The sequence below is a fragment of the Genypterus blacodes genome, unplaced genomic scaffold, assembly GCF_046128005.1.
Source record: "Genypterus blacodes isolate CSIRO-AG114 ecotype Tasmania unplaced genomic scaffold, CSIRO-AGI_Gbla_v1 ptg000106l_1, whole genome shotgun sequence".
Classification (NCBI taxonomy): Eukaryota; Metazoa; Chordata; class Actinopteri; order Ophidiiformes; family Ophidiidae; genus Genypterus; species Genypterus blacodes.
In genome coordinates this window covers 1,299,169-1,323,192 of record NW_027466910.1, presented here as the reverse complement: position 1 = coordinate 1,323,192, position 24,024 = coordinate 1,299,169, and the positions used below count along the sequence as shown (strand labels likewise).

General features: G+C 44.8%; 2 protein-coding genes across 3 annotated transcripts in view; one reads left to right on the top strand and one right to left on the bottom strand.

The window, feature by feature from the left end:
• Positions 1 to 1,146: 1,146 nt before the first annotated feature.
• On the top strand, positions 1,147 to 21,356 carry tmtops2b (teleost multiple tissue opsin 2b). The gene is made up of 4 exons (XM_076160525.1): positions 1,147 to 1,945; positions 11,630 to 11,955; positions 14,736 to 14,969; positions 19,973 to 21,356. The coding sequence occupies exons 1-4, from the start codon at positions 1,585 to 1,587 to the stop codon at positions 20,216 to 20,218; spliced, it is 1,167 nt and encodes a 388-aa protein (XP_076016640.1). The 5' UTR covers positions 1,147 to 1,584; the 3' UTR covers positions 20,219 to 21,356.
• st6gal2a (ST6 beta-galactosamide alpha-2,6-sialyltranferase 2a) overlaps positions 15,032 to 24,024 on the bottom strand; it is a 28,850-nt gene continuing 19,857 nt past the window's right edge. Inside the window, exons 7-9 of one of the 2 annotated variants that reach the window (XR_012964621.1) lie at positions 23,802 to 23,976; positions 16,332 to 18,752; positions 15,032 to 16,257 (exon numbers count right to left, since the gene is read on the bottom strand). Coding sequence is in view for 1 of the 2 variants with exons in the window: in XM_076160524.1 (XP_076016639.1) it covers positions 18,505 to 18,752; positions 23,802 to 23,976 (423 nt within the window). In the remaining variant the exon portion in view is untranslated. Of the gene's footprint in view, positions 18,753 to 23,801; positions 23,977 to 24,024 lie in introns of both variants that reach the window. The other variant, XM_076160524.1, reaches the window with a different exon arrangement.

The window sequence follows — 24,024 nt, the reverse complement described above, 5'->3', positions numbered from 1 at the left end:
TTGAAAGTGAAAAGAGTGAGGCAACATGTTTCCCTCCCACTGGTGGCTGTCACATTGTGAAACCTAATACATTCCACCCACTTGCACTTATCAGCAGGTTTTAGTATCACCAGAGGACTGAGGTATGCCTACACATTTCTCAACACGGTATCAGTTCTTTTCTAAAATATCTGGGGGCTTTCATAACACACACGTGATTTGTTCATTCAAAGATTCATTCATTCATGTCAGAACGTGAAGAAATCTCATTTCAGCTGTCCCGCAGCTGATGGATAAGTATTCCCTTGAAAGATGCTCCACCTCCCTCTGAACACAGGAGAAGAGGGGATGGATGCACGTTTGAGCTGCAGTGCTAAGGGGAGAGCGTGCAAAGAGCTCTTATAACACACACACATCAGCATGGAGGAAGGTAGGCAAGTGAAACGTTTAACATTATGTAACCTGACAGGATAATTCCACCATGTCCTCATAACATGCAGCTTTAGATTTGTTGAAAGCCTGCAGATTAAGTGAGATATATGAATAATGTCATGGATTTATTATGTAACAATGAACTAAAAAGGGCAAAGGCCAAACAAGCCTATAGACTGAAATGTTCCTGACATATTAGTTATTGAACAGAAATCACATTAATGTGCCACCTGTCAGAGGAGATATTTGAGTCCGTCACATCCGCATGAAGACCCACATTAAAATGGACCTATTGATCGCCTGTCAAAGAAGAAATAATGCAGTTTTTCACTGAATTGGCTGAATTACTTTAGAGGCAAATTACAGAAATATAGAAAGATGCCCTATTTTGATGCCATCCTGACATGTGGAGAATCACTTACCCACATTGTTTAAATGTATGTAATTCTGCTACTAGGGTTAGGGTCAAGGTTAGAGAGATTCATTTGTTCTGCCATTAAACTGGAAAATAAACACAAACTGTAGCCAAACTTTTGCAATGTAGTAAACAAAGAATATCAGATTATACAATGAGTTGGGTAGATCTGTAGGTCTCCAGCAGTTTGTGTATTGAGAGATTGAGCTAATTACTCCATCACACACACCCCTCGTGTTTCGTGAGGCTGGTGACGTCACTGTCGTCCATAAAACATGCAGCTCTGCTCGGAGGTCGTCAGTCTCCGTGCTGCGCCTCGCCGCTGCGTCTTACTCTGAGCGCAGACTGACACAGACTGACCTCATCGTCATTTAGCCGCAGATTACAATAGCGACTAAGAGGTGTGTGTTACTGAAAAGCAGAGGTTGTAATCTGGGCGCACTGGTTGAGGTTTGGTGAGGATGGAGAAGCGTACGCGCCGCGCGTCACGGTCCTGAGTGGGCAGGAATCCAAGACTCCAGACCGCCAACCATGCAGTCTGAGGTCGCATAAGCCGTTTAGCAGGGACGCGGCGCCACATACCCGGCTCGGTGAATCACTGGAAGAGAGAATGTGAACTTTAAAACTCTTTTAAACGCACGATGTTGCACGTCTCCAAGCCTACATCGCGTGGATAGACACCGGAGATCCTCCCCGGTGCGCAATGTAACCCAGCCCCAACTTCTCACCTCTATCTGCGTAGAGACAAGCTCCGATGAATGGACCGCGGGGTGTTTTCGGGTCTGAATGACAGCGTCAACCTGAGCGATGAGTGGCAGCCGGTGGACCCGCAGGCGGCGGGCGGAGGGCGGCTCTCCCCCACGGGCTTCGTCGTGCTCTCCGTGGTGCTTGGCTTCATCATGTCCTTTGGCTTCCTCAACAACTTGGTCGTCCTGCTCCTGTTTTGCAAATTCAAGAAGCTGCGGACTCCCGTGAACATGCTGCTGCTGAACATCAGTGTGAGCGACATGCTGGTGTGTATGTTCGGCACCACGCTCAGCTTCGCCTCCAGCATCCGTGGAAGGTGGCTCCTGGGGCAGGTGGGCTGCAGCTGGTACGGCTTCATCAACTCCTGCTTTGGTGAGTTTCTTGCAAAATGCTTCAATCTGAGTGATAACACTCTCAGTTCAAGCATCAGTCTAACTCAACAAGCCACTGTAGACTGGGAAAAGTTTGACTCTGTTTGTTCTCTCTTCTCTTCCACTGTAAATAAGCGTATTCCATTATATTACACTGTGGCCCTGTGACTGTGGATGGTTGTGTTCAAAAGAGTTCCACTAGCAGCAGCAGTGGTATCGTGTGCAGCCTAATGTGTGAGACCTCTGACCTCTAGGCATATTGGGTTACACGTGAATCCCAATTAGAGTCACAAAATACTCAATAAAAACACACTTGTTGCAATTGAATGAGATGTCTATGGGGGTCCTATCCAATAAACAAATAAACAAACCTCTCTGTATGGACATGCAAAGCTAGATTTTGTGGTAAATCTTCACTGCGTCCAGCTCTTTCTCCTTCATTTCAAAAGCACAAATTCCAATATGCTGAGCCAGAGGTGCACAATGCCATTGTTACAACTGAAGAATGCCAATAAGCCAATAATGTTATCTGTTCCGTTGCCTGGCAGAGAGGTCTATTGTTCTCTTGACCTCATCAGCACATTTTAAGATGCATTCAGTGTCTCTTTCCTGCACTCTGCAGTCGACCTCTAGTCTGTGGAAATACAACCACCTGGAACCAAAGAATACTATTCATGCACCATGTGGAAAACCTCTAAAAGATCATCTCCATTAGGGTTAGGAACTAATATCTGGACCCTTAAATGATGTATGTGTACTGTATGCATGTATTCTTCATAAATTACTGTTCAGAAGTAACTTCATTTGCTGCTGGAGTCAATTGAGAACCTTGTACATCCTTATACAGATGTGAACGTGTACTTAAGACATATCTCAAGGGGATCTGACGTGTGTTTATGAGAGAACATTCTAGGCATAAACACAGGATGTTGTAAGGAACAGAACCCAAAGAAATAGGTTTGCAAACACGCGTGATAGATTTAGTTATTGTTGCAGGCGTACAGTCTTTGTGCTGCTGCTGCTTTGTGCCCCCAACCCCCCGTGTCTCTCAATTGTGCTACTTACTTACATTTAAAAAGCATTTAAATGCTTTACAGAAAGCTTATTCTCCTATTTTTTGAATGCAGTAAGACCCCTTGTTCACATTTTCTATTCAGTCCAGCCAGCAGCAAGTAAGTGGATAAACATGTCACATAGGGAATGATTTATCGTCTCATATAAAAGGCTCTGTGGAGAAGCAAATAATGGAGCACAAAGGCACAATGACAGAAAACAGACAGGAACAACACGACTGCAACAGCAACACGATGGACTCACGAGTGGAAGAGTGAGTGTGAAGTTAATGAGGAGACAGACTGAACATTCCTGGTTTAACGCTGATTACCAAGACAGGATATTAATGAATATGATTTCATTTCTGATACGTAGCGCTCCGTGGTCACTCACATTCATGTTAAATTAGTCACCTGAGACACATTTCCTAAAGCAGCTCTTAGACCCAGTGGAAATGTGTGAGTAAGAATAATCAGTGGTTGTGAGCTGCTGGTACCACAGCACCCCCTACTGGCGCTGCAGTACACCTGACAGCAAACCAATACATCAGCTCCAGACTTCCAATTATACTCTTATAGATTAAAACAGTAATTGGACACCTTAATTGGATTAAAATAAGCAGACTGGTGTAAACTTTGGACCCAGAGTCGATGCAGTTCACATTTAAGTGGTCCGAAGCCGGCTGATTGTTAGGAGACTTTGGTTGATCACCATGTAACATCGCAAAATACATCACCACTAGTATGTCAAAAATAAATTCTATCCACAAACAAGAGCTATTTCACGGATGCTTAAATGCTCAGCTGAGTAAATAGGTCACATTTGAAGCTCTGTACTGCAAAAATCTGTAGTGAATTTGGAGAAGCATTACTAATTTCAGTACCCACTGTTCATAACACGTTGCTGTGGCTTTGCTTTTTGGAAACGGTGCTCTAGTTTGCCTTCTGCGGCAGACAAGACCCTGACCATGTCTTAAGGCTATGGCAGACATGTGTGTGTTGATGTCAGTAGAGGTGTTTGCATGTAGATATTTGTGTAGAATAAGCTGTTTCCCTCCTCGTGAATGTAGCATTACATGTTTAATATCATGGGTATGTGAGATAAACACAACTAAGCCTAGTATGGAGCTCGGGGCTCTGGTGTGTGAGTCTGGAGGTTTACTGTGGCAGATTACATTTGGGAGAAACATGACTTAATCCATTTAAGGGAATGTAAAGGAAAAGTTGATAACTTAGCGAGGAGCACTGCATGGTTTACCTTCAAATGCTGGTGTTGGATTACAGCCGTCAACCTCAGCAGCTCTATCTCACAGTGATTAGATGTCCTGTGGAGGGCGACGGCTAGCAGCCTACATGGACCGGTTGCCTCTGAAACCAAAAGGATGCTTTTTGATGTGGAATTTTTAAAAGATAAGATGGAATTGTTCAATGAAAACATCAAAAACACATTCAGTAGGTTTCTAAATTTCAAGATTTCTAAAATATGGATGGTGTTAACCTTTAAATTCAGTGTTTGCTAGTCAGAAAGGCTTAGTGCTCCCTGGATGAAGCTCCCGCTGTGGCTATTTACAGTGGCACATGTATGTTCAGAGTGATGTGACTCAAGGAAAGATCAATAATAAACCTTTCCAGCCAGCACAACATGAGAACCTGACATCATAGGTCAAGAAAAAGGGAGTGCCGACGACAGGAAAGGAGGGCAAACATGTCTGACCTTTTCAAGATGAAGAGCTGAGGAGATGGATGAAGGACTTCTCAAGGTCACCTGTGTTCCTAAGAACACGCGAGCAAACTAGAGGGGCACTCGTTAGAGCGCAGCTCTCCACCAGTGCTGCAGTGAATTTGCTGTGTTCTAACAATGTAAGTGTAGCCATTTTATACTCCATCTGACACTTGACGGGGGGGGGGGGGGGGGGGGGGGGGGGGGGGGAACATAGGTCCAACACACCTGTTCATATGATGTGGAGGACACTGGAACCCCCCCACACACACACAGAACACGAAAGCTCTGAGGTAACAGTCCTCACCACAGAGCCGCCGTTACTAAAGAGGACAGGAAATTAAAAAGCGGCTCATAAATTTCTGACGAATCCTAATTATAAACCCAACGACCTGTCGATTAATTTTCGACCTCTCCCTCCTCGGACATTGAGCGCAGGAATGACTTCAGAACTACACTGCAGCATGAGATCAGAAGATCTAAAGTCTAAACTTTGAAAGGACTTACAGAGTTAAAGCCACCAGTTTGCTGTGTGCACAGTTTCAAACAAAGTTAACCTTAATGTGGAATCAGGCACAGCGCTTTGATAGGGTCATTTTCAAATGAGACTCTGAGGATGAAAGGCACATATCTGTCACCGCCGCCCATAAAGCAGATATCAGTGTGGAATTAATCATCTGAGGTTGGATTCACTCCTACAGGCCAACAGAGCAGCTGTGGATGATAGATACTGCAGTAATCTCCTGCTCCTGTTTCACTGATGTCCTTGCTATAATTGCATTTAACTTATTTACTTGTTTGTGTTTATGGCTGCTGGCTTTATTTTGTGCTAGTGGATTGAGTCACCATTATCAGTTTGGTGACTTTGGAGCATTTGTCATTCATCGCAGCACTTTCCAAAGATAATACGGAGCATAAATGCTGCTGGCATGTTGATGCTTCTGGTGTTTCTATATTACTGTGATGTTTTTGTTACTGTGTGTGAAGATGTGGAACATGGTGGCACTTATGTTGATGGAGTCTCCCTGGAGCCGTCGGTATTTTCTTTGACAAATTTATATGATCATTCAGTCAAGTGAGTGACGTTCAATAGGTAATTTAGTCACGCTTGCTTGACATGTAAATAATAATCATCCTAAACATCTGATTGGCCGACGATGATGAGCCATGAAATGCATGAGGTGACCTGTCGGAGATTCTCAAGCTTGATGACAACTGTGAGGATAAAACTGTGTAAAGACTGATGATGGATGAGGAAGATGATCCCAAACTGTGCTGCACACATTACTGCACAATCTGCCATCTGGTGACACAACCCCAGTGTGAATCCCAGTCAATGATAACCCTACAGAGCAGCAGCTGCCTTGCCACAGAGCCATGAAAGCGGACGACATTTAAAGGGTTGCAGCATCACTTATCTCCGCTATTTTAGAGGCAAAAAATCCATCTGCTGTTGGACACCGCTGTGTATCTGCATGCTGGACTTAGTCACCTCTCATTGACCTTTCCCTTAATATCTGATGTAATTGATTAAGTGCAGTTGCTGATTGGTCAGAGCAGAAGTCCTTCTCTTTAGCTTTTGTTAATTAATGTCTCCCTTATCAGCTCTCAGAATTCCACAGAATGTACTGCTGCACAGAATTGATTATGTACATATAGACTCACAGGCATGCATTGCCAGAAGAGCAATACCGTTCACATTCTGGGGCGTAAGTGCAGTGAATTTGCTGGATTGGTACTAAGAACTCAGCCTTTATCTCTGGCAAACACAAGGGGAAGTTACAGTATTCCTCATGCAGCCTGAGGCCTTGCCTGGAGAGTGGAAGACAGGAATACCGATGATAACCAGCTGTATCTCTCGCTCTCTTTTTGCTTCTTTTCATACTACGGCAAACACATTTTGTCCCAGCTGGAGACAAACGCGGTTTGTCTGTGTGTCCTTCATCCTCCCACATTTACATACTGTAGGCAGGGAGACAGAGCGTGGAACTCTTTGATAGTCCGATGCAACACCACCATGCATTAGTTTGTTAGTTAAGTTAGTTAAAACAACAAATGATATTCATCCCTGAAAAGGAGTTATCTTAGACATGATTGAAGCTCATCCATGGAGCGAGAAGGAAACTCAGGCTGCAGTAACATAACGTCCAGCCTGCTGAGGTCCAATCCACATATACTGAGATCTCCCAGGTTGTGTTGTTGTGGGGCATCTGTCTTTATCAGATAAACTGATACATTATTTGTATTTCTTTATGGCTATTTGCATGCATATGGGAACAGAATTTCTTGCTTTCGACTGTGAATTGGATTAAATTATCTGATTTTTTTTTATAAACTATAGATTGTGTGATGGCCTCGACAAATAACAATCTGCTGAACTGATTCATTCAAACTCAAACTGTGAGAGCGCCAAGGAGAAAACAAGAGTTAATAAATTCCTCCCATCCGCAATGTAGAGTACATACATTCAAACATACATAGAGAGAGAGAGAGAGAGAGAGAGAGAGAGAGAGAGAGAGAGAGAGAGAGAGAGAGAGGGAGGGAGGTTATTTTACATGACATGAATATATAATCCTTATGTTTCCCATATTGGTAAATGAAGCCGTCTGCACACAGTTTCACTAATGCACATGACGTACAGAACACTTACATGTAGTGCCTCAAATGAGAACCACAGCATTATCTCCTGATGTTTAAGCTTAAGTGATTTTCTTAAAATAGCAAACCGTCATTTCATTGTCGGACTCTGACGGACACTTCCTGTTTGTTTCTTTATGTATTTGAGTGGACGGACAGCAAAGGTAGCAGTTACATCAGACCACATGTATGCCTTGACAGAACAGACACCTACATTGGACTTAACAATAGAATCACACATAGAAGCAGAACATTCAGTGAACACACACACGCACACACAGGCTTACACACACATGCAAATGAGCTCAGTGCAAATTCGCCACCACTGCAGCCTTGGCAGATAAAAACAAACAAACAGAAAACTGCAACAATGGCCATCACTACAAAGACAGATGTTGCACACACCTACATGTATCACACACACACACACACGTGTTCCAATATCAGACGTTGATTTATAATCATGTCCCACATTCCATTTTCCTGTGAACAAGCATCCCTCAGGTTGCGGCTCGTCTTCTCTAGCGTCAACATTTCATTATAAGTTCCTCCGACACAGCATCGATATTCTTCCAATGTAGTGCAAGAATGGGGTTTGGCACACATGCATGATGTGGACATGTTGTATGGTTCCCCTCTGTCTTTAGATATGTTGTTTAGATAATTCAGAATACAAGAGGAACTGTGATTCCTGAAAGTGCTAGAGTACATACAGGATTTCTTCACACAGGCGAGAGAGAGGGGGGAGAGAAAGACAGAGAGACAGAGAGAGAGAGAGCGACAGAGAGAGAGAGAGGGAGACAAACAGAGAGAGACACGAAGAGAGAGTGTGTGAGAGAGAGAGAGAGAGAGAGAGAGAGAGAGAGAGAGAGAGAGAGAGAGAAAGAAAGAGAGTGAGAGAGAGACACACACACAGAGAGCGAGAGAGAGAGACACAGAGAGACAGAGAGAGAGACACAGAGAGAGTGAGAGAGAGACACACAGAGAGAGGGAGAGAGAGAGAGAGAGAGAGAGAGAGAGAGAGAAAGAGAGAGAGTTACAGAAGCACACACTTAAGGTTATCTTACATGCCATGAATACATAATCATCACACTTACCCATGTAGGTAAATGAACCTGAACATGACGTGCAGAACACTTACATGGTGCATCATGTTCCTCCAGGATGTGTAGATGTTAAAAGAACATCACAGCGTTAGTTCCTATGTATATGCTGCTATATTTAAGTGTAATTGAAAACAGTGGAACAGCCATGACATCATTTTAATGTCTTATTTCAACTGCTCATTTTCTCTGCAAATCTCGGGTGGCCATCTTTTCCTCTCCCTGCAGATAAGAAAGCAGAAAAGCGTCTTCCATACGACACACAACACCAGGGCTACAACGTGAACACACACACACTTCTTATGTGAGCGTGTAGTGATTGATGGCCTGTTGTTCCATTGTCTAGTTCCAATCAAAGAATACAGCGGAAAGGCTTGGAAGCATGAAAGTCACTGAGCTGTGAAGACAAACTGAGGCCCCTCGGAGACTCAAGTGTCCAGTCAGCACTTCACATGATGACATCATCCTCACCTCCTGTTTGTAGATGACTTTCTTCTTTGTCTTTAACCTCTGATTTTCTTAAGTGAAGAGAGGAGGAGGAGGATCAGCGTGGTGCAAGATGACTCATAGCTCAGACTCTTGCTTCTTATCCAAGCAATGTTGTAAAGCTAGAGATCTGTGAGCGAGCTGCAGTGAGGTCATAAATAGTCAAATGTGTTTCTGAATCTCTAATAACACAGAGAGACGCAGCCTTGCCTGGGGTCTGTAAGGTGTAGGTCACGGGGTCTAAAAAAACATGTGGTGATGACTACTGAAGTGCGTGCAACCTTTCAGGGAAACGCATAAGGAGAGGAAACTGAAGAACTGCAAAGTCAGATCAGTGTGTTAACGTTACACAAATGGTTTTACACTCAACACAGATCAGCATCAGGGCCACTGTTGACAAGACAAATAGAAAAATATAAGAGATTCTGAAAAAAAGGCACAAAAAAAGGCAAAATGTAGAATAAGTCCCCAAACAAGAATTAATATAATAATAATAATAATGATGATAATAATAATAATAATAATAATAATAATAATAACTAAAAATAAGTCAGAATCTGAGAAATGAAAAAACTACACAGGAGAAAGCAAGAGGGGGAAGTTTCTAAATACAATACAACTTTCTCTCTCGTGTGTGCTTCTGTAACTCTCTCTCTCTCTCTCTCTCTCTCTCTCTCTCTCTCTCTCTCTCTCTCTCTTGAGCGCTCTCTCTCCAGAACCTCCCTGTAATCAGTGAAGCCATTAGAAACCCATTGTGTAAAAGGAGGTCTAAGGACTGGATGGGAAATTGTGATATGAATTATTTTCAAAGATAATTAAATACTTCTAAAATATAAGCCTAGACAGACAGAATCTGTGATTTTGCCTCTGGGCAGTGCTGTTAATTACCTCTGGCGAATGCTAATTCTAACCTGTGCCCCTGAAACCTAACAGGCCAATAGAAATATGGTAATGCTGCTCTGAATGTCAAATTAAGTGATCATTATTATTAATACGGCCCTCATTTTGAGCCTTGGCAGTGACAAAGAGAAACGAGGAGAGTGAGCCGCTGGTTTGAGGCAGGAAAGATTATTTTCCAATTACAGCTGCCCAGTTGCTGCCCAACCTGTGGATTGTTAACAGGATGACGTTTGGACGTGATCCAGACTCAAACCCAATCAGATCTGAATCCAGGATTGGCTTGTGTCACTTTCTTTTATCTGTGTTATTGCCCAACATGTGTGACCTGGACAGGGGAAATAAAACCATAAAACCAAATGATCCAAACTGAAACGTCTGACATTTGAATACTGATGAGATTGAAAGACATTTAGCTGCTATGTTCCACCAATTTGCCCTTAGGTGAGGTGATTGGTACAAGTAACGTAGCTAAGCTGTTACTTTCCAGTAGCTTGACAGTTGCACAGCTATTTAAAAAAAACAATGTAGAATTTCTGCAAGAGCCTGTGTGTGTGTGTGTGTGTGTGTGTGTGTGTGTGTGTGTGTGTGTGTGTGTGTGTGTGTGAGTGTGTGTGTGTGTGATATCTGCATCTGTTCACACTCACTTTGCTCAGCCTTATGGGAAACACCAACACATCATCATGGGTCACCATCGGTGTATCATCACAGGAAATGGAGTTTCACACACCCCGATGACCCTGTGTTCCATAAACGTCTTCTTCTTTCCCACCCACACACTCAAGATCTCTTGGCAATTAAGGGAAAAATCATGCTGATTGACCTTTAACCTTTGCTTGAGTGTTCTAAGATTAGATGTTGAGATTTCTAGTGTTGAATTGAATTTGCTTTTAAATGATCTGACACTCAGCTCTCTCTTATGAAAGGAGATCAAATGACCTCACTTTATATCCCAGTCATGCCTGTGGATTTAGCTCTGAGAAGATCGAGCCCCTGCGTAATGCAGAAACCGGCTCATCAGCACACTCATGGTGTGTTCTGATACACTTAGGTGTCCTCGGGTAGATCTGTGTTAAGATTTAGAATGAGCTGCTCAGCACGGCGCTCCCTCTGAGTGCAAACCCCGTCGATCAAACTGAACCACAGATGATAAAAAGAAGCTATTCCGCTATTTCTATTACATTCAAACTCCATATGGACTTCAAACTAGTTTGTGTGCCGGAGCGCGTGTAGCAAAGCATTAGTGGTCAGCACAGTTTGAGACTTTCCACTTCAGTTGTTTCCCCCGCACATTAGGATTAAAGTCAGATGTCATTCTGTTCCTGCTTCAGCTATGTAAAGATAGGTGAAATAGTCTTGGCGGTGCGTTCAGGAGCACCATTTACTGCAAATTTGTGTTAACTCGCACATCAGGCCTAAGACCTTCTGAGCCACTTAATCATACACTTTTCAATAGTTAATGACTAAAAACTAATTATTATAAGTGAGCTTTCACAGCACTGAAATGATGTCTGACCAATCAGAGCTCCCGATACTCTGCTGTGGGTAAGAGGCGTTTTTTAATTTGTGTGTCACAGCGGCTGCAAGTCTTTAAATAAATGTGAGAACAGTGAGATAGAATACATTAGGAAGACAAAAGGCAGTAAAGACATTGACATCATCATTATCGTAGCGATGACCCATCGCTATTATAGGCAAATGCTTCACGCTCTCTGACTGAAGCTGATGGTTGATGATCTCTAAATGTCAGTGTGCAGGGTATTTACCGCCTCTCCTCCTTTTGTTCTCAGGTATTGTATCTCTGATCTCTCTGGTGATCCTCTCCTACGATCGCTACAGCACTCTGACTGTGTGCAACAAGCGCCACGCCGACTACCGCAGGCCCCTGATGGCTGTCGGGGGGACCTGGCTGTACTCGCTGGTCTGGACTCTGCCGCCGCTGCTGGGCTGGAGCAGCTACGGCATCGAAGGGGCAGGAACGAGCTGCTCAGTATCCTGGACGGCTCGGACGGCTCAGTCCCACGCCTACATCATCTGCCTCTTCATTTTCTGCCTGGGTCTCCCTATCCTGGCCATGGTTTACTGCTACAGCCGGCTGCTCTGTGTGGTCAAACAGGTAGAGACGTCGCTTCATCTAGAATATGTATATGAATAAATGTCTGAAGCAATGACACAATGCTACACTACATGTCAGGTTTTCATATCAGTCCACCATAGAGGGAGTAGAGACTCTCTGCTGGAATAAAAAGGAATTCACTGCAGCTACAAGACATGTTGAGATTTGAGCATCGCCGCCAGCGCACCTCAGTGTGCCGCGGTGAGGAGCGTGTTAGGGAAGTGTGCGTGTTTTTGCAGGAGAAAGCTGTGGTAGATCTGCTTGTGATGTCGTGCAGCACTGTCCTGGACTTTCTGAGGATAATTTGAGGCGCTTGGCTGGGTATCAGGGTTTCTCAATCCTGCTCCTTTGGCCCACGAGGGTTGAAAGCCAATGCAGCATCGCACACAACACAGTGGAGTGGCTGTGTTAGGAACATAATGTTAGTAGAGCTGATGTGTTAGCAAACAACTGCTTATAGACAAATACACACACAAACACACACATACACACACACACACACACACACAATCGATTGAAACACAGCAACATAATCAACCCAGTCATGTTTGTGTCAGCTTGATGGATGTGTGTTCAATACTCTCCCTCCTTCTCTTTGTCTGTGAGCAGTAAACACTCAGCTTGATACAGCTTTCAAATGGAAACGGCTGCTTTGATCAGAAAGAAAGGAATATTGATCAGCGCTCGTTCAATTACAAATTAATAGGTGAAGTTGTAAGAAGAGATGGGATGGAGCTACATGCAGTAATTGGAGCCTGGGGTCTTTTGTCTGACCTAACCTACATTAAAATCTGTTGCACTTACACAGATTTAACTTGTTCCCACCTGAGAGTTTGCAGAGGAGAGGATTACAACAGAATTACTCCTCTGTGAACCTAAGCTGCTCACACACCCTCTTATTCCTTTTCCTCTCATTTCATGCTGTTGTGTTGACATTCAGAAAGTGTAAACACACACCCTGCTCTCGGCTCCAGCCTCCAGCCCTCCGTTGTGTGTTTCAAGCACAAGCACAGACACACAATCTGCTCCAAGGTGCCTCACACTGAAACTTGTTTTTCTTACTTAGTCCTAAATACACCTTTGCCCAGTTTGCAATGTTCCTCTGTGAGCTTTAAGCAGCTTTCACAAAGCACCTTTAACCTCCCTGTGGGCCGCATTCAACTCAATCCATTTCAGTTACGTATCCTCAGCCAACGCTCCACATCTAGATGAGGATAAGCTGTTACTAATCTTAGCTTCAATGAAATGCTTTCTGCTTCATGTAGGAGAACACACTCTCAACACACACACACACACACACACACACACACACACACACACACACACACACACTGCAGGGACATGATCAGAGCATTCGAGATGGGAAAAGCAGGAAGTAACTGAAGTGGATAAAAAAAATAGAAATACTCCAATAAAGTAGGAATTATTCTAAAACTTTTGTATGTGAAGTTTTAATTAAGTGAAAGCGTACAGCTTCATCCAGAGCAGAGAGTTGGGTTTGTATTATTCTCCTTTATGGTGGAGTCATGAGGGAGACGGAGGAATAGTGGGATGGAGAGAAAGAGGACATGAATGTTATCAGTAGAGAAGGAAGCCTCAGGCATAATAATAATAGGCATCAAAATGATGTTGTGCATCAGTGAACAGGGTGAAGGAGCAAAAAGACACAAAGGCTGAAGACACGCCGCTCTGGTGTGAACTGGGATATTGGGAGAATTCTAATTGGATTACGATAGATAAATCAGATAAGAAGTGAAAGTAGATCAAATGAAGGGCATGGGGTGAGGGTTACTGCAGAAGTAAACTTGCAGCTTCCTCATCAACAGCAGCAGAAGACCTCAGCCTTTGCTGCGTCAGTGTTTCAGCTGGTTTGCTAGAAACACCGCCCTCAGCCACTTTATCAACGATATCAACCATGAGAATTAAACTTGACCATTCCAGTGGTTTCCATGTTTTGCCTCATTAACTTCAAATTCCTTTACATCATTATGATGAATGTCATATTGGTTTCAACTGACGCCTTGATTCCTCCTACAGCGCTATAAAAATCATCTTACAGAGACTTGACATTTTCTAAAGATGGATGATCCATCTCCTTTTTGATCTGCCCCACAAACACATTACTGGCTTTCTTCTCCTGTGCTGTGATTGGCTTCCCTCACTCTGTTCAATCTCTGCTTCTGTCATCATCATTCGCAGCTTGTAGCAATTTCATATTGTGCTGCACGTCAACATGCTCTCCTATTCTGACGAGTCCGTCCGTCCCTCTGACCTGCTGTCACGACCCCCACAGGCTCTGCCACTGCTCTTCAATTTTCTGCAGAGCGCAGTATCTGGCGCCTGCTGCTGAGCAGATGCTGGGGATGGCGTCTCTTTCTGACCCCCTGAAAAAAACTGGAAATAAACCTCGCAGGAAAGCCGAGGCACTGCTGCCGTTAAAAGCTTCACACAAGCTGCACGCCTCTCTCTCTCTCCCCTCCTCCTCCTCATGTCGCATCTCTTAGTAGGGCAACTGCTCAGGCAGCATCCGTGCAAATCAGCGCCACATTTAGCATCTCCACTGTCTCCAGCTATGGCAACTTCAGACAGGATTTTACATCATGTATGCATATTAGAGAGTTATTTTACATTACACATGTACATTTATTCTTCTTAAGTAACTTTGCAAGTTCTCTTCAAGTAGTGAAATGAATAAGAACCGGCTGCAATAGAAGGCAGTGAATGAAAGCATCACATCTGTCTTTTTCTCTTCACATCTATATTTTACATCTCATCCACAGGTTGGTAAGATCCGTAAGACAGCGTCGCGGAGGAGAGAGTACCACATACTGTTCATGGTCCTGACCACGGTGGTGTGCTACATGCTGTGCTGGACTCCATATGGCGTGGTGGCCATGATGGCCACCTTCGGCCCACCGGGCACCATCAGCCCCGTGGCCAGTGTGGTGCCGTCGCTGCTGGCCAAGAGCAGCACGGTCATCAACCCTCTCATCTACATACTCATGAATAAACAGGTGAGTGGGGCCGCGTGTGGGGAGAGGAAGACGGCAGAAACAGAACAAAAGCAAGGTTACATACAACAACTTTATTTACATGGTAAAAAAGAGAAATTACACCAGCTAAAATCATACAAATGTTCTATTTAAATATTAATTCAAGTGTAATAAAAGAGAAGTCACTGACAAATCAAAATGCAGAAAGAACCCTAAGGCTGCTGGGAGTGAAAACACGACATTCGCTCTTATTCTGTCAGACATGAATGTTTCCTTTCATCCCTTCTTTCCAAGAGAACAGCAGGATGTTGAGGGAGGTTTAGAAAGGGAAACTAAATGGACGGTCCTTCAGAGGCAGTGTGGCGCAGGACCTCTCATCCCGAGTAGAGTAGAGTAGAGTAGTAGTAGAAGACGGGCTGGACAGCGTCGTCTTTTCTTGCCCCGCTCCTTCTAAAACAGATAAGACAATGCTGAGTGTGAAATCTCACCCAGGGCTTCCCCGAGAGACGGAATAGCACCACAAGTCCTGCTATTATTCCAAAAGACTCCTGATGCTGCATTAACTCACACAGGAAAAAACAGAATAGGAAAAGAAAGAAATTTGGCACAATAATAAGATTGGACTGAAGTTGCTCTGCACTTAAATCAAGCGCCCTCAGGGAACTAATAATAGCTGCACCGCAGCCGGGTGGGGTTCCCTCCACAGGCATGCATCAGAGTCTGCAACAGCAGTTAGGAAAGAAACTCTCGTAGCTCGGCCACCTGCCTCTTCCGACACGGATGACAATGGTGTTTACTGGCAGCACAGAACAGCACAGACAGTTTAAGGCTCAGCCCTGATAGACATGCATGCCCTGTGCAGTGAAAAGTAATCAAACTTATCATACATGTACAATATATTCATGGTTTCTGCACCTTCAGTGTGTTACAATCACAATAAAAATATCTGAACATTTCAGAGACATATTAAACCAACAGCAGAGCTGAAACCCTGCCTGATTCCAAACAGAGGCTATAAAGGCCTCAGGAAACAAAGAGATCAGGCCCACGGACACTGGTGTTTAATATCATTTTTAACAAATGGACTTCACAGGTCAATATGAGCCTGAGGCCAGAGGCGTCAGTCAGGGCGGCAGTGGCTGCAGTTCATCAAGCCCACAGTATTTAATGATTAAAAGTGGCCGGAATACAAAGAGCCTGAATCACAGCATGATGAGCCTCGCAAGACGCTTTGTGTTTCTGCCCTGAAGGTTGTACCTCATACACCACCAGGGCCTCAAGCCTCAGAGAGAAGGATTTGGGGTCGTTTCTGTGAGTTTGAACTTAGCCCTCTAACACTGCCAGGCTCCGCCTCCTGCAGGGTACTTATACTAATACTACTACTGCTGACTGCATTCAGCCAGCAGGGTCATTATCCTAACAGTCAAGTATCAGAAATTGCCACAGAACGCTCGGTCAGGATACTCGTCTCGTCTCCTCTCAGATCTTCACTTACAGCCTTTCACCTTTAAACACTTTTAACACTTTAAACACTGATGAATTTTGGAAGTTTGACTTCATTTTCGTCTTTACGTTCAACAAAAGTGTCAGGATATACAGTATGTTTGGTATCAGTGCCAAAACTCAAGTATTGCATTTCTCATCATCCCCAGCCCTGCCTGACACACACACACCACAATGCTAAGCACCAGAAAGATCACAGACACAGGAAAGTAAAGCATCTTAGAAGGTAAAAACTGGCAGTTATCTTATTCTCTACAGGACAAAGGGATCCTCTTTAACTATGACTCATCTGACTAATCAATGAAGTTGGGACATCGTGTACCAAACCATAACCAAAGGGCACTAAACCTTTCCTACAGACTAGCTTACACTTAGCACTAGCTTGCACTAAAAACCTGTTACAGGCAACACTTATCAGACTGCAGATCTGCAGGAAAGCCCCGGCAAACACCCCCACCTCCCCCCCAACCAAGCCCCAGCCCTCCATGCCAAACAAACACATCTATACGCTGCTGCAGCTCATAAACATGAAAACCATCAAAACCGGAGACAGAGCAAATCTCCGCTATTACTGATTCAATTTCCTGCGACATGTCCTCCTCCTCCCCCCTCTCTGCTCTGGAGAAGGTTTCGCCCTACAGACCTTTACAGGAGGATTCAGAAAAGTGTTCGACATTTACATTTCCAGCAGAGGAGCCTCCTGCTGTAATAGGACAAATAAATAACCCCCCCCTCCTGCAATGAAGACAACATACGCAGACTGAACTTTCGTGCGGGACTCCCGGGGTGATTTGGCGAAAAATCCAATAAAATTACATTCAATAAAAGCTGAAGTGACCTTCAAAAACACGGGCTGATGGCTGCTGAGGCAGAGCAATACGTCCCCATTCACTGTTTAACACAACAATAAGTACTGCTCAGTGATTACACACACACACAGTCCTGACAGTGTGTGTGTGTGTGTGAACGGCAAGAACCTCAACAGTCCAAAGGCAAGAAGACTTCAGCCGTCTGAGGCGTCTCAGGGTTACACTGTTCGCACCCGTTTGTACCATTAAGCTCCATTTTGTCCCCGTTGTGTTGTGGTCGCTGCGAAGGTAATTATATTGAAGGATCAATCTAAACACTCAAACTAGTGCTTAGTTGGAGTTTGAGCTCTGAGAGGTCACCCTGAACGTGTGAAGTGACACTCGGGATGCAAATGGCAAGTGGTTTGCTAAATCATGCACAGCAGAAACAATTCAGTCGTGAAGTGTGAATTAAAACCCTTGCGACAGAGCACACACACACACACACACACACACACACACACACACACACACACACACACACACACACACACACACACACACACACACACACACACACACGGTGTGGGAGGGGGTGTGTGAGGAATGTCAGACGACGCCAGCAGAGCTAAGAAACATACGCGTGTGTGTGTTAAATAAGTAAAGTAGGACAGTGTTGGGTGCAGATCAACTTCCGTACATAGTTCTGCATGTGTAGCTGCTGCAAGTCAGCGGAACGTTATGTGTGTGTGTGAGTGTGTGTGTCCATTCAATGCAGACTCCTCCACATGTTCACAATCCTTTGGACCAAAAAACATAAAATCACAAATCTCCACTGTTAAAGCACAGACAGTTGCTCCTCCTGGGCCGACCTAGACTATAGAGAAACACAGAGGTTACACCATGAAAACACACCCAGGGATGAAAAACTCACTTCATCTAAAAACACTGGTGTGTTGTTGCTACTCTAGTCAGCTCCACAGCTAACGTGGCTCAGCTAAAGCAGAGAGAAAGGTTCGGTCGGGCCAGTGGACACGTCGCTCTTAGAGACGAGCTCCTTCCTGTGCTGAAGGAAGTGGTCTAGATGAAGCCAGGGTCCATGCTGATCGCACCCTGAAGGTCTATGGCTTATGTTCTTCGTTTGAAACGTGTGTTCCCTAGTCGTCTCCTCTCCAGTGGCTTTATTGCACCTCGCGTTTAGACAGCCAGAAAAAGGCCCAAGTGTGTGTGTGTGTGTTTGGGTCTGGGAGGTTTCCACCAAAGTGTCAGACGTCACATTGGACGGTGCTGAAGCCGGGCAGGGTGACGCGGCCCCTCCTCCTCAGGTCGCTCTCCGGCCCCGTGTTGATGCGCTGGATCAGGCTCTTCTCAAACAGCAGAGGGTGGTAGGCGCCCAGCGTGCAGGCGGCGTCGTAGTAACGCTCGTGGTAGTGGCACAGGTCCGTCTGCCTCATGGAGGGGATGTACTCGTACACGTGCACCTTCTCGCACAGCGCCATCATCAGGAGGATGCCTGCAACGACAACACAGTGAAGAGTTGAGACATTCGTATACAAAAAATAAACAAGCCAATTCATGCGATTCAAAGCCGTTTCCTGCAGTTCCACATAGACACAGCTGGTGGCAGTAACAAACACCACCAGGACGGGTTTCGAACTAGTGTATAATATATTTCGATCTCCCTGAAGATACTCCATCGCCTCGCTCCTCTCAGCCTGAAGGCGTCTGGGTTTCGTTTCATTATTCCTGCACAACAGCAGCGAAGGTTTGACGGTGAAACACCACGAAAGAAGACTAATGACTTTCAAACACGTACCTTCTTCTCCTTCTGTAAAGCCAAAGCCAGACTCTTTAGTTACAGCAGCAAAGATGGTGACGGGAAAATTAATGGAGACGCGGCTCTAATGGTCACACTGAGTGATACATCCCTTGATTCAATGCCAACGAAGAGACGAAATGACTTATTGAGTGCAAACAGAGAAACAAAAGGGAAACCAGAACATGGCAGGAAAGGTAATTGACAGATAAATGACATCATCCCTTGAGCCTTGGAGGGAGAAGCCAGGCGTCCACACTGCAATTGGAATCAGTCCAAACCGAAGTGAGATTAGCGCCTGATGTAAACATCTCAGCCTGAGTGTCTTCAGCCTCATTCTGCTGTCACTCAACACCTCACCTACACATCACATCGATTCAGTGAAAGAATACGGCTTGATCGGTTTTGCCTCTTAACAGCTTTAAGGACAAATACCCCTGAGTATCGATTTAATGCACTGAACCATTAGAGCCCCTCTGCTGTGCTCTGTTAGGTGGTAGGTTCACTGCCCTCCCCTCTCTCTCGCCCTTTTCTTCTCTCTCTCTTCCAAACCCTTCACTCCTTGCAGCCTTCATCATCTGGGAATTATGCATCTCCGACCTTTTCTCCGATATGTTTAGAAGTCATGCTTTGACATTGTTTGCTTACTGCCTCTGCCTCTGAGCCTGAGCTTTAAATCTCCACTTCATTTACAGGAAGCTGGGCTTTGACCTAACTGGAGAAGATTTAATTAAAGATGACTTCATACTTTATTTGCCCGCTCTTATACAAGAAGCACGAAACAGAAGAGCAAACGCTTGTGTGTTCAGGATGGAAGCTGTCAGGGTGTTTGATATACAGTAGTGTGTAAACATCAAGAATATCTGAAGGTGCTCACACTCTCCCTCTCTCTCTCTTTCTCTCTCCCTCTCTCGCAGTTCTATAAATGTTTCCTGAAACTGTTCCGCTGCGATCACTGGGTGAGAGAGAAAGGAAACACCTCCATGCCCTCTAAGACCACGGTCATCCAGCTGACCCGCAGAGTCTACACCATCGAGTCCACGGCCACTCGAGGTCCCCCATCGTCCCGGACTGTACCCATTGCGACCACAAGCGTCGGAACGGCCAACACCCAACAGTCACCCAACAAATCGCCGGCGGTGCTGAGGTCGTCCGCCACTTGACAGAGACAAAGGAGCTAAATACTGTAAAGCATGACCAACCACAACGTAAATGTGTGTTTGTATGTTTGAGCTTGTGCTTGTCTGCAGAGGACAGTGTTCTGCATCCATGTGTGTCCCCTGACTTTGAGGTTGTATTTGTGTTTTTGTGGCTAAAAAGACACAAAGAGGCCGAAGATACGCTGTGTGTTCGATGATGATGATGATGATGATGATGTCTCGTCTTCAGTATTCAGTGTGACCAACTGGAAATTGATCTGTGAGTTATATCCTGTATGTTCTATGAGTCTAGCTGTCGGGTGTTATTACTTGTGTAACTAAGCACACAAACACGAACGCAAGAGCTGTCAAACTTTGTTTCCTGTCCCTAATTTTCAATTTTCACCACAATTCAGAAAAAGAGAATTCAACCTTTTCATTGAAGTCTATTTTGAAAGCTTGGCAATGCTTTAATGTAAGAAAAAAACACAATCCCTTCCATGCCACACTGCCGCTGTGCATACTGAGTGCAAACTGGCCATTGTAGATATATTGTCTCTTTCAGGCGAGAGACAAAACACTTCCTACTGTATAACAATACAATAAAACAACAAAAACGCACAATACATCCCCTTTAAACTTGTATTTGTTTCTATTAATTAATAGTTAGTGATTTATAATTAGTGAATCCCCTTTAGTGGCTTTTCTCTTCGTTCCCCCGACTGTAAATAACATGGACGGCGCAGACTCTGTCACGACTCTGAGCCTCTTCAATCAGCGTACGAGTGGACCCACACATCCACTGAACTCCTTCACCTCCCCTGCCGGCACCTCCAGCCTCTTGGTCGCACTGACCGTCACCATGGAAACACTTGGAAGCCACAAGAAAAGCAATTTAAAGAGATAAGCAGAGCGGGCACGTGATGCTCTTGTGTGTCAGAGAGCTGCCAATGCATCTGAAGTCATTTTCTAATCACCTGCATGAATGTACTGTAAACTGCCTGCTCCTCCACACCGGCAATGGATGTGAGAATAAAGTATTTTTAAGAATCGGCGTGACCATCTCTGACCACACACACACACACACACACACACACACACACACACACACACACACACACACACACACACACACACACACACACACACACACACACACACACACACACACACACACACACACACACACACACACACACACACACACACACACACACACACACACACGGAGGGAGATCACACGAGGGTAAGGATGAAATATTTATTAAATCCGACAATAATACAAAAGTGACTGAATTAAACTAAGGCAAACAGGATCAAACCAAGCGGGGAGATCCGGTGACCTCTGTCTGAGGCCCACAGGCTCCAGCTGGGACAACACAGGAAATGAACCACAAAGCCACGTTTTAAACTTGGCTCATAGTGTATTTTGATGGACCTGTGAGGGTCTGGAGACGTTTTGGTGTCGGGTGTCTTGCTCCTCTCGCTTCTTTCCAACTCGGAGGAGAGAGAACTGTACTGAGCAGAGGTCACATGTGACGCTGGTCGGGTCAGAGGTCACATTCAGGTTTGTATGATAGAATTGGTTTGTCCAGATCTCTTCAATGGGTTTTTAAATGTTTGAGAAAATATCAAAATTTGTCTTGCAATTTCAATGAAAGTGAAATAAGTCTCCAGTCAGGATCAGCAGCAGATTCAGGCTCAACCTGCACCTCTGCTGTCATGACTCCATATCCCTGCTAACACAAAACAAACAAACTGTCCCCATTCAAGCATATTCAACTGTGGTTGCTCTGCACGTGTGTCCTGCATGATTTATTTTCATTATCAAAGCGCTGAGAATGAACATTTGATTCATGGCGGCTCAGTCTAACAGAGAGCAGAGTCCAGCTCAGCTGATAAGCAGCTTGTGTGTGTCCCTCCAGATAAACACTGTTTTACATTCATCTGAACACATTCCTCGGGGAATGCGGCGACACGGAGAGGAACGAGTTCACTTCCCACCGCGGCATCCAGTGCACACACTCACACACTGCCTGCACGACCTCCTGCAGTCATAATTACTACAGGATGTTCAAAACAACAAACACACAAAGGGAAAGACAGAGCCAAAGCCTTTCTAATAAAAGTAATTCTCATTTTATGGACTGGGCTCTGGCAATAACTCGGGCTTTTCTGAGCTTTGCTCCTTTATTATGAGGTACACCTGTGCAATTCAAAGCAATCCAAGAATGATCCAGCAGAAGATCTCACGTCTGTGGAGCCAGACAGACCTGATGCTATCTGAACCCTGAACTGCACCACAGACAGTTCTGTGTGGTCTGTGCTCGGATAAGAGTCTATCCAACTGAAAGGTGTTTAAATATTGTGTCTGTTAAGGACTTAATTCAGTATTTGTACTTGATTAAAGGGACGGAGACGTCACATAAAGAGAGCCGTGCATGACAGGGAACGTTACAACATCTTAGTCATGCTGAAAGGAAAATCCCTCCATGACAGGGTTGCTGTTTTACCTTTCTGCTCCTATGCACACAGATTTCATCCGAGCCATCAAATCATCTGAGCGAGTCTCCTGGTCAACCATCATGTAGAACACACAGAAACCAGCAGCACTCTGAGTAATGACTGCTGCAAACCAAACCCTGGCTCCGTTCCTGCGGCTCTGCTGTGCATCAAAGGTGAACCCTCTGCTGACGTAAACAGGTTTGACTTTGTTAATCGCTCTCTTACTCAATGTCAGTTTCAATGAAGTTTAGCTTTCATTTATAGGTTGGAACTCTCCGAGCTCCCACTAGGCTGTCATAGCACCGGGGCCGACTTGTGACTTATCCTCATTAAAGTAAAGGTCATGGTAAATGTCACAGCTTCCGACCCTTCAGGCTCCTGTGTTAAGTGTGTCTTGAATAAGTGTTAAACCAGTGACAAACGCATCACTCCAGTATTTAAGCAGTAAATCAATTCTCGTCCAACATCGTGTAAACACCGTCTACAAGAATAGATGCCAGTGAACGCACCGCGGCTCTACGACTGCAAATCAATAACTGTCGAACACCGACACTACTTCAGCTTACAATAAGCTTATCAAGCATTCTGTGTGTGTGTGTGTGTGCAGTTTCCCTCTGGATGAATCCTATGAAATGTGTATTAGCAATAATCAAATTAATTCATAACGACATGAATCCTCTCACAGAATTTGATAGTAATGCCCGACTGTGATGAAGAGGAGACGTTGACATGGGAATCTGGTAATACATGAATTGAATGGGGATGTGGGGGAACGTTCTCCAGTGAATATGCAGAGGCTGGGAATGAGGGCAGATTGCTTCACTCTGGGGTTTTATCTCACAGTATGTTATTGGTATTCTGCTGTCATCTTCTCGTCAAGCATCAAACGGCATCCAGCAGAAAGTGACAGGCCAACATAGCTGCTGGGCCTCATGTCGTCCAATCACTGAATGGTGCATGTGTGGAATGTGGAAGAGGCTTTCAGCGCCTGAATTGCCGCTTCCTGAACAGATGTGCTACATGGCAATATTACCAGGATGTGAGGAAGATCAGAATCCCATCACCTCCCTCTCCACGTGAGGGTGTGTGCGTGTGTACTCACCTATGAAGCCAGACGAGGGGGGATTAGGCTGGATGTTCTCCTCCGTGTTCCCTTGAATCACATCCCACAGTTGCCACACGTATCTGGGGTGAAGGATGTAGAAGGGCTGGTCAGGGTGGAGCCTGCGGTGCGCCATGTACGGACCAAACAGGTTATAGTCCGGACTGGCATACCACTGAGAGGGAGAGGGAGGCATAAGGAGAAACCGCTGGACGTAAACATG

Bases quoted from the DNA above. Each gene is read 5' to 3' on its own strand.
- tmtops2b (XM_076160525.1), top strand. From the start codon at position 1,585: ATGGACCGCGGGGTGTTTTCGGGTCTGAATGACAGCGTCAACCTGAGC. The intron at 11,956-14,735 runs GTAGAGACGTCG...TCTCATCCACAG, and splicing joins TGCTCTGTGTGGTCAAACAG to GTTGGTAAGATCCGTAAGAC. The intron at 14,970-19,972 runs GTGAGTGGGGCC...CCTCTCTCGCAG, and splicing joins ACATACTCATGAATAAACAG to TTCTATAAATGTTTCCTGAA.